The 10,572-nt window shown below is 46.6% G+C and overlaps 1 protein-coding gene across 1 annotated transcript in view; it reads left to right on the top strand.

Moving 5' to 3' along the window:
- Window positions 1-2,485: 2,485 nt before the first annotated feature.
- Window positions 2,486-10,572, top strand: part of TSPAN7 (tetraspanin 7) — an 80,234-nt gene continuing 72,147 nt past the window's right edge. The window contains exon 1 of the mRNA XM_068686460.1: window positions 2,486-2,644. Coding sequence (XP_068542561.1) covers window positions 2,564-2,644 — 81 coding nt within the window. The 5' untranslated portion in view covers window positions 2,486-2,563. The remainder of the gene's footprint in view (window positions 2,645-10,572) is intronic.

The raw sequence follows: 10,572 nt of genomic DNA, 5'->3' as shown, positions 1-10,572 counted from the left end.
GGCACTGACTGTCAGATGAATCCCCTGCAAACTGCTGGTGTTTTAAAGAAATATTTTTCAAATGACACAGCTAGGCAAAAATGTCCTTTTTCAAATAAATACAAGAATGTTCTCTCTACAGGGAGATGTAAAGAGCAATTATGTTCCTAACTTTGCAAACACAGATTTCAGCACTGAAAATGTGCTTTGCTTCAGAAGGACTCGCTTTGGCTTTGTTCAAGAAACGCTTAGCGCTCCCAAATCTGCAAAAATACAATAAAATAATTTTAAAAGGTAAACTTGTTTTAAAGGCCAGCACTTGTTCAGTAATTCCATTTAAGCCTAAGATGTTTGATGGTTTGGTGCTTCTGTCACATTTTAATGGTATTTACTGTAACCAGACAGATTTATGCCCAGCTCTGTTCCGACATTCTCATTTTTAATCCAAAATTTGCATCTACATCCAATAAAGTTTATGCTGTTTCACCATATGTCAGAAAGCAGTTCGGTGCTTTTCCAAATGCAGTCTGAGCAGGAGACTGTAGGTTAGGGTGGAGATAGCACAGTCTCTGTTTATCATCTCTCAGGACATCGTCCCCTCGAGGAGCAAGGGCTGATGTTTGTGGAGGAAGGAGCCACATTGCCTGACGTGGACTCCTTGTACCTCTGCTTTCTTTCTGGTTGCCTGGTGCGAGGGCTTGAAGCCTTCTGTGGGTTTTAACAATGTTGGAAAGGGAGGCTCTGTAGGCATTTATGGAGTCCAAATCCCTTCTGAGAGAACTCAGGGATTGATGTTTCTTTCAAAATGAGCTTGACCTTCCCCTAAGCTCTTCTGCTGCTGTACCTCTGCCCCTGGGGTGTGAAACAGAAGATACATTTGATAGTCCCAGGAAGCAGGAGACACCTGCTTCCAAAAAATGGTCATTTAGTCTGTGCTGCTCTCTGCCATGCAGTGGAAGCCAATATTTTAATGGTCAACACTTCTCAGGATGCCCAAGATTAAGCTCAGACGCCTTAAGTATCTCAAGTTAGGCACTGCAAAACAGAGTGGGCTAAAATGGCAGACTATCAGCAAAAATGTGAGCCGTCACCTGTGTTAAAACCTGCTTCTACCAAGATAGCTTCCTCTTGGGTGGATATGTAAATTCTGGTTGATATTATGTTTTGTTTGCACTTTATTAAAAACACCTGAAGGGGAGGGGAGATACAACCATAGCTACTGGAATAAATAGTTACTGTCCCCCAGCCTGTGACAGCAGCATTTATCTTTCCTAAAGCCCATGTGTGAGGGGCAGGCAGATTAAGTCTCTCCTGCTCTTGCTTAGCTATTTTCTGTCAAAAATCTTCCAGTAATTTTTGTACAGTGAATATTTATAACTGTTGTTAGTGTCAATATAATTTTTTGCAGTTACTGCACTTATTTACATTTTAATGGCCAAGTCAACAAAGATTTATGCATCTGTCATACAAATTTTCCACAAAAGTGGTGAATGCTTCAAAAAACAGTAGCTCCTGCAGCACGCTCCCCCTCCAAGCATCCTTTAAATGCCTTCATTGTTTCTGCAAACAGTCGGCTATCCATTAAAATAACCAACTCTTAAAAGCCATAAGTCAAACCCAGCAAAATCTTGCCGCATTCTTCATGGTGAAACTTCTGCGCATTGCAAGAGCGCTTGCTCAGGGACCGTTCTGTTCTCTCTGCTGCTAAACATCGTCCCTTGAATGGTAAAGCCTGGTTTATCACCTTGGGATGTCTCAGCTGTGTGAACTGCATCTTTCTGTAGCTCGAGGAGGTTGACCTTGTTTCGATTTTAATCGAAATTAAGAGAGGCATAGCGTGGAGCGCTGCCCTGGGGGTGTCCAGGCACACCGTTTAGGAGGGGCATGCTCTGGCGTTCACCTCAATGCACACAAGCCTGTGAAGCTTAAACTATGGAAAGGAAAACCCCAAAAGCCTTCCCTTCACACATGCCCGTGATCTTGCTGCAGCAGTTCAGGTCACTGAGGCGCACGTGGGCACGGGGTGCATGTACACACTGGCTCTGAGCGAGCTTTCCTTGGTGGCAGCCACACCGCCAGCCCCATTTAGCCCCACCTAAGGAAGGCAGGCAAGATCCAAGCAGTTTTAGGACAGAGTCCAGATTGGAGGCGAAGCCGAGGTGAGGGATCAGGCCCCTGCAGCATCCCAGCTTCACCAGCTGCTTTTCTGAGGCAACATTTACTCAACTACACCTCAGCCCAAGAGCTGCCATGTCGAGAGGCGTCAGGGGGGCGAGCCGGGGGTGTCAGGGGGAGAGCTGCGGGAGCCCTGCTCCCTCAGGCTCCGCACGGAGCTCGTCCCCTCGCTGCGGGCAGTGTCTCTCAGGGAGACATTTTCTGCCTCAGGGCCATCCCCGGGGCCGTGTGTGGCCGCTCTCCCCCTGGCGGTGTGGCGGGGGCCGGCAGGGCGTTGCGGCGAGCAGCCGCACGGCGGGGCGAGCCGAGCGCTGAGCTCACCTCCCGCTGCCTCCGCCTCCTCCCTCTCTCCTCCTCCTCCTCCTTTCTCCTCCTCCCGCGCCCAGCCTGCAGCCGGGAGCTCAGTATTATGGCATCGAGGAGAATGGAGACCAAACCCGTCATAACGTGTCTGAAAACCCTCCTCATCATCTACTCCTTCGTCTTCTGGGTGAGTGCGGCGCGGCCGCGGTGCCGCCGCCCTCCCCTTCCCCATCCCCTTCCCCTTCTCCCCTCCCTCCCTATCCCCGGCAGCCCCCACCTGCCCCCCGGCCGCGTTTCCCCTCTCCTCGCCGCAAGGGGAAAGCCGCCAGCCCCCTCTCCTTCCCCTAGCCCCCCCGTCGGTGCTTGCTGCACCCCCTTCCCAGCGTTTCATAACCCTCGCAGCCCGCCCCGGTGACCCAGATGCATTCACGGGGCGGCGGGGGGGATGCTGGCGGCGCCCCGGTCCGTGTGCCTGTAGGGATGGGGAGCTGCGATAATCAGGCAAACCTGAGCGGGTTTGCCGGCCGGCAGCAGGGCAGGGCTGGTTGTCTCCCAGCGTTTTGTCACGGCTTTGGTGCTGGGGGAGGCGGCAGTGGAGCAGGGTGACTCGGAGCTTCATCACGCTGCTCAGGAATTGATTCCCAACAAAGCCGTGCGGGTGCCTCGCCATGATACTTGACATCTTCCCTGACTCGTCCTGTTTGCCTCCATATGCTTCAGCAAACAAACAACAAAAAAACAACAACCAAACCAACCCAAAGTCATTCTGCGGAGCCATACCCACGCTGCAGACCCCCTCTCCCCACGCACATTCAGTACACCCCCCCCTTTCTTTGATCACACTTGTAGCCACGCAGCGCGCTGCTGGCTTTTGCCGTGGACATCCTTGCTGCCAGTCGCAGGTAGGCAGGCTGCTAAGTTTACGCACGTCCCCAAAGGTGAGGATTCACCCTGCTGCATGCTGCGAGCCCGGCGGCTCTGCGAGAAGCCCCTCTCCTTCCAGCGAGGACGGAGGAGCTGCAGGAACTCCGGTGAATTCGTGGGCTCTTTACCAATGACGTCTCTTTAAAAGTGACCACTGTTATCCATTACACCCCCTGAACAGAGGGCTTAAATCGTCGTGCCCGTTGAGCCAGCACATTTCACGAAGGCTAATCTCATTAAAAAAGAGAGAACGGTACGTGAAGCCAAGCAGCTGGCTGAGGGCATTTGCGCTGCGGGCTGTGCTGATGCCAGGCCAGGTTGACAGCTGGGACTGCGCAGGGTAAATAACACAGCTGAGCTCTGGTTTGGGCCACAGCAGTGTGCCTGTGCTGGTGGGATGCTCCTCTGCAAATCCCTTTCCTGTAAACAGGCTGTCAGGCTCCCATGCATCCCGGTCTTCCCCAAGGGCATGGCCCACTGGTGGCTCTTGAGGCACTTAGAGCCTGACAGCTATCAGTTTGTCTGTCTTCTTCCTCGAGCCTGGAGAAGGAGGAGGACAATGAACGGTTGGAGACAGAAACCTGCAAAAAAGAAGTGGCTTTTTTTCCATCGTGCTCTGTGGTGTATCTGTTTTCCCAGGGCACCGACCTGGGGGAACCTACACAGATCTCAGTGGGAGAAGACAACAAAAGGCTTGGTAAAGATCAAGAGTAGTTGACAGCAGACCCCAAGTCTTCATCATGGGTCCTCCCTTTCAGCATGGGAGAACAAAAACTAATTCACATTTTTGGCCCCTTTTGGGGGTTTGAATCGACCCACTTAATATAAATTGGAGCAGGCTCCACCTATTGCCAGGAGTCCAGCAGAAACATGGTGTTCTCTGGCTGTATCCTATTTTTCTTTTCACAGGCAAGTTTGGGAGCTGGAGGATGTGCAGCACTGTCTCCGTCCCCCTCAGTTATTTTCTGGAGGGCCCTTTTTATTCTCACACGCTACTGGCTCCAGAGCCAGAGTAACTCAAACTTGGTCTCAGTGAATTCTCAAAGCTGAAACTATGGGAAAGGTTCAACAAAAGGAGCTGTGTTAAAATTTGATTTCTTGGATTTATCCAGATACTGGGAGCAAAACAAACCAGAGCTGCAAAATGGCTGGTCTGTAGAATTTTTCACCTGACAGCTTCCCCCTGTTTTTGGGGGAGGTCGTAAGCCAATTTCTGCAGGAGAAAGTCCCGCGTTTCATAAAGGTTTCGAGGAGCTCCCTGTTGTCTCTTGCTGGGGGATGGAGTTGCAGTGTAACACACGGAGGAGAGCGGTCCCGTGGCAGGGAGGTACGTGCAGTGGGAGCCCTTCGGGTGCCTGGCCGGGTGGCTGTGGACTGTGGCACGAGGGGACCAGGAGGGAAGGCTCCTCTTTGAATCCAGGCAAGCTGCTTCGAAACGCCGAAAAGGAACTCTCTGTGTTGTCACAGAGTATGAAAGAGGGAAATCTGTGCACGCAGATTGTGCCTATCATGAGCGATAGTTTGTCAGGGTTAAATCCGAGCTGCCTTTTTCTATCAGTGGGTGAGATGTATGTCGCTGGAGGCTTTTAGTGGAGGCATTAAATGAGGCTTCGCTGACTACATGGGAGCTGCAGGGTGGTAATGAGGAGACGCAGCTTATTCATGTTTCGTACTGCGTAGCTTGTTCATTTCCAAATGGGTTTTATTTAACAGTATTTGTTATTTTGATAGCCTTCTCTCCTCTCCCTCGCCGTATTTCCCAACTTCTTTCCATAAATGTATCAACATGGTAGAAAAATTCCATAAACAGAGATAACAAGCTTTTTATGTCCTCGTATGTATTGTTATTCATAGTACACATTAAATGCCTAGGGTTACTGCTTTTGCTCCTTAAGGGACGTAGTAATAAAAATTCAACAGCCATTTTTTTCCTAATCAGAATGCTGTACTGAACGCATCTGGTTTGGAACCAGTAGATTAAAAAAGGCAGTAAAAACACTGCTTGGTTGTTAGCTATTTTTTTTTTTTTTCCTTTTGGGCATCATAAATTGCTTGCATAGAAATCTGAGATATCACGTGCCTTATTTTTAGGGGAAGATGAATTTTGGGTTAGAATTCAAAGTGTATTTTCTATATGGGAATGAAATGCTTAAACCTTTTATTTATCTAGTTCTTAAATGGACTGATGTCTTAAAATGTATGTATTCTTAGTAATTCATTGCAAAGGCTTTGGAATATATTTTGTTATTAAATTAACAGCCTGCCTCACAGTGTTTTGGGAAGAAGCTTTAGGCATGCATCCCCTGGTCCTTAAAGTCATACCTCTGCAGAAAATGGTTTTCTTCTTGTACACAAATCTGATTGTTGTCCCAAACAGACCCTGTAGCAAGGTGATTAGCTTCTGATTTTAGGTCCTGTGAGACACTTGGCACTCGAATGAGTGCTTTGTTCGTACTGCTCTGCTGGTATGGGGGATTCTTGAGGTTAATTAACGCAATAAGAGCATGCAAGGAGAGTTTCCATTCAGATATTTTGCAAGGCGGTTCACTGATTGGAAGAGCATCTTCAGGCCAAGATCAATGTTTGAGATACTAAATCGGGTTCTTAGAACTCATTCTGCCCTTTGAACTGTGATAGAATTGAGACTAAAGAATCTATTTGCAAAACAGCAATTTAGTTTTCCTAGTTCTTATAGCTTGGAAAATGGACCCGTGAGTCCTTACCTCCCTGTGGAGGTGACAGGAGAGTCATGGAAGGATGCTCCCTGCTGTCACAGGGGCTTGGGGGATTTTATCTGGAAGAGCAGCTCTTGCATCTCCCTCTTCTCGCAGGCTTCCCAGAAAAGGAGGTCAGCAGCAGGGGGGTGGGAGCATCTTCGTCATTCCCTCCACATCCACCAGGGCTGGCAGCAGCCCCGGGGCCATCCTCACCACTCCTTGTCAGCTTCTGGGGCTTCTCTGGCACCGCTGCAATGACCCGGTCCTCACGCTGCAGCGGTTTGGAGGAGCAGGTGGCATTCGCGTGTGGTTTTGGGAGCTCAAAGGCGTTTCGTGGGAAATGCCCGAGACTAAGATCGAGCGTGATGGCCTGCTCTGTAATGCGAATTTATGGCTGAATTGCTGACCCCTCTTCAAATACTGTTCAGACTGTTCAGTATAATATGGCATTAACTTTGTGTGTCCCTTTGAGTTACTGGCGGCATTAGTCATCTTTACTGTGAGTGTCCAGCTGGGTTACTAGGATTACCAGTTTTCTCCCCAGAACTTTTTTTTCGGTGCTTCTGTATTGGTTTGTGCATGTATCCGGTCTTTTTAATCTCTCTCATCATGCTTATATTTTTTTCTTTTATTTATTTTTAATTGTTTGAACAGTTATAAAGAAGGTATCCTGGGAAATGTTTTAGCTTTCCCATGTAGTTTAGATTGCTGTGTCTTTTGGTGGTTCAGTTTCCTGCAAAGCTGCTCTACTTTCTGAGAGAAATTTCATTTTTTTGTATGTATTTATCTGAAATCCAGGAAAATCACTCTTTCAAAAATGCACATTATCCGCAGGTTGATGGATTTGAAGTGCTCTGTTGTTTGGGCACAAACCTCATGCAGTTGCCTCCCTAATTCAGTTGTTTCCCATTCCATTCACATAATGACATACATGAAAGATTAAAGATAATGGTGTTTTCTTGTCAGCACAGCCTAAGGTGATTTCTGTTGGTTAAATAAATAACTAGATTAAAAAAAAAAAAAAAAAAGGCTAGATGGTGTTTAGAAACATAGCTCCAGAGTCAGCTTTCTAGGTTCCCTTTTGGGGTACTCATCCAGCTTGTTTCAGCTTTAGGGTTTGGGGTGGGTTTTTCTTCTTTTTATTGAAGCTGTAGCATAAAAATCCCTTAATTGTGGTCCAACCTGAGAGCCGTGCTAGCATGACAACTCTGGTAAGTGCGAGTAAATAGAAAAGACAAAGTTGTGACTTAGGCTTGGACTCTGCCAGAAGTGCCATGGCTGCATCAGGGGATGCCTGGGTGAGAGGGCTTTGGGAGGAGGTTGCTGGGCCTCCAGACCTAATGTCCTTCTCCTTCTTGGCAGAGAATTGCTTTTCCATGTTTAATTGATTTTATTTGGGAGCAGATCCTTTGGCAAATCCATGTAGTTTTTCCATTGCTGCTGCCTGTTCATGTTCTGAAAATGTATGTGTGGTGCAAATTAGTATTATACAAAAATCTAATTTAGCTTTGCTTGGCTAAATGGTCCTTCTTACCTTGCTGTCTTTGTAACTCTGATGCTGTCTTGATGAGCTACCTGCTACACCTTGATCCTGGAGTTTGTATCTGGACAGTTCTCTAGTTTGGGCATGGTAACTATTATGCATGATAGATCAGTTTGGACTGGTGAATAGGGATAGTGCTTGACTGAAGTGTTTACAGTATATTTCAGAAGACACAGGATGAATTCATAAACAGGCAATGGCAGAAGTCCTTGCTCTTTTGCAGGTGATGTGGTAGGGATGTTACAGAGTCCTGCTATCTGTGTAGCAAACACTTCTGCTGCTTACTGCTCAAAGCAAATGGCTGTATGGTCTAAAGAGCTTCTATATTAATTCTAGGGAAGAGTGCTCAGGAGGTTTTGTTGGTACTTTTTGGTCAAGAAAGCAATAGAGTCCTTTCTTTTTGGATGCTGGTTCATGCCTGACTTGCTTGTCAAGGAAATGGAGGCAATTATCGTAGATAAACCTAGGGAATTTAAAATGGATCCAAGAATCTGATTTGATCTCTCATTATGTGACTGTTTATCAATTCCCTGTGCTGTCAGGGAAGTAAATTAGATTACCTGGTACCGTTAGTTGTCTCCATCCCTGGATTTTTATCATTGTTTCTTCTGTTGTTGCAACTGTCCTACAAATTTATGTGCAAATGAGTTAATAGATGAATATCTAGAGAGGCTGTTTGTGCATGTGAGCTTGTAGAAACATCTCCTTCAGTCTTCCACATGCTTTTAAGTCCAATGCGATTTGTTACAGAGGTGCTAGCTTTACTGTAGTACTTACTGAATCTGTTCTTCATCCACCAAATCTGTGGGTGAAAATCTTGTTGACCTCAGTGCGTTGCAAACCTCAAATGTTTAGAAGGATACTCCAGAGGAGACTGTAGGGAGCAGATGACAGGTACCGTAAAGCCATTTTTATTTGCATAGTGCCATTTCTTTAGGCTTATCACTATTAATTAGTATTTAATCATCTCTCAGAGAACAAATCCTTCGTATCTGTGGAGCAGGCCTCTTTCCTATTTTAGCTCTCGTTCACCATGGTGGGCAGATGGCTTGCGTGTTCTGCAGAGAGTGCCTTTGTAGCAATTCTGGGTTATGAGAGCAAAGCATTTACATTTCTTGTGTACTAAAGGGCCTCTGAAGCACAGTACGAAGCATGGCATGCTTGTGTCTTGCTGGATTATCGTTATTTCATAGATGAGCTGCTTCTTTGAGCTCTGGGAGTAGGCCACAGGACTTTTAGGAGCTGCAATAAAAGAACCCAAGAGATGCTGTTAATCTGCGGTTAATATTAATTTTGCCGTAATTTCCCTGTAACATTTTGCAAGATGTTTTCCAGATGTTCTTCTTCCATATATATAGTTCTGGGGACAGTACTAAAATCCTTAAAATGAGCAAGTGCCCCCCCTTCCCTCCCTTCCTGTGGCATGATGAGGTGCCGGACTTAATCTGCAAAAGGCTGTGGATCCTGGGAGCAGACCTGAGGTGAAATTTGGTGTGTGTGTGTGTGATGTAGCAGAGGATGAGAGGGGAGGAGAGGGTGAAACCTTGTGAACATCACAAGAAGAGGAGCACTTACATTTCCCTAAAACTGGAAAGTGCAGAAGCTCCCCTGATAATCCCCTGGGCTTGAATGCCTTTGGATAGGAACAGGCAGCTCAGGTCTGCTGATGCCAGGGGATTGCAGTTAGCAGTGAAACTAACAAGTTCCTCAGGATCGTGTTCCTGACCAGATTATAAGTACCGCATCAGAGGAAATAGTACATGGAAGCAGAAAATTGTGCTAAATTCCTCCAGCCAAATATGTTTACAGCTGATCCTCAGTACGCTAGAAATTACTCTTATTGCAAGGACCTAAATGCATTGCCTGCAACTGAAGTTTCAGCTTGACTGCGCTGATTTAATCCTTCGGTAACTTTTGAAGATGTTTATTATTTGGACAGACTTTCCAAAGGGTTGGTCTCTGGCAGGGACTTTGAGGTGTTTAGAAGAATCCTTTCAGCGTTTTTGGCAACAGAATATGAAAAAAAAAGCAGTCATTTTGTCAGTTTTTATAAAAATAAATGGGAGCTGTATTAAAACTTGAAATCTTTGATGGAGGTGGTTCTCTCAGAGATGGAACCTGTCTGTGACAAAAGACCTAACCCCCAAAAAATCTTCAAAGAAGCAAGAAGTTCCGGAACATTCCAGACAATGATGACATTCTTCTTTGGACCTCGACTTTAAACTTAGGCCATTATAGGATCACCAGTTGTCACGGGATGTGTTGAATCAGTCCAACGAGGCAGAACCAAGGCTTGCCCTTCTGATGCTGTGAGGAGCTCCTTTGCTTCGAAGACATGGCTGGGGCTTGGGGCCCAAACCAGAGAGGCGGGTCCCATAGCAACCATGGGGAGCCTGCACCTGCAGGCCTCAGGCAGGCCGCAACGATGTATGCCAGCGATTTTGTGCATGTTTGAAGGACAATGTGAAACATCAGATGCTCTACTCTGACCCCACTAAAGCAAATGTGAAGGGCATTATGCATAGTTCATGGAAACAGGTGTGGAGGAACTCCAAAAGCTACGTGTGATTGAGGATGAGTGCAAATTTCCAGTATGGTGGAAGTGTGTGCGTGGGGAAATATCCCATGCTTTCTGTTTTGTTCCCTCATAATGCCTTGGCAAAAGGGTTTTCATTACAATTTGCTGTGGCCACCACCGCATCAGAAGACAAAACACCAGAAATCTGTCAGGAAAATTGCAGCTTCTATTAGGGTGAGATACAAGAGGTGAAGATACAAGAATAGGTTAAGATACAAGAGAGGACGCTTTCCAGGCAAGTAGTAACAGAAGGAAAGATGGGCACTCAATCCTTCTGTATGCTGTTCACTTCAATAGTACTTAACATCTAAATGGCTCTAATTAGGCTTGGAATTGTAACATAATTAAGTGCG

This window comes from Anas acuta, chromosome 1 (assembly GCF_963932015.1).
Source record: "Anas acuta chromosome 1, bAnaAcu1.1, whole genome shotgun sequence".
Taxonomy (NCBI): Eukaryota; Metazoa; Chordata; class Aves; order Anseriformes; family Anatidae; genus Anas; species Anas acuta.
Note: the sequence above shows the minus strand (reverse complement) of the source record. Positions and strands in the feature narration are given on the sequence as shown.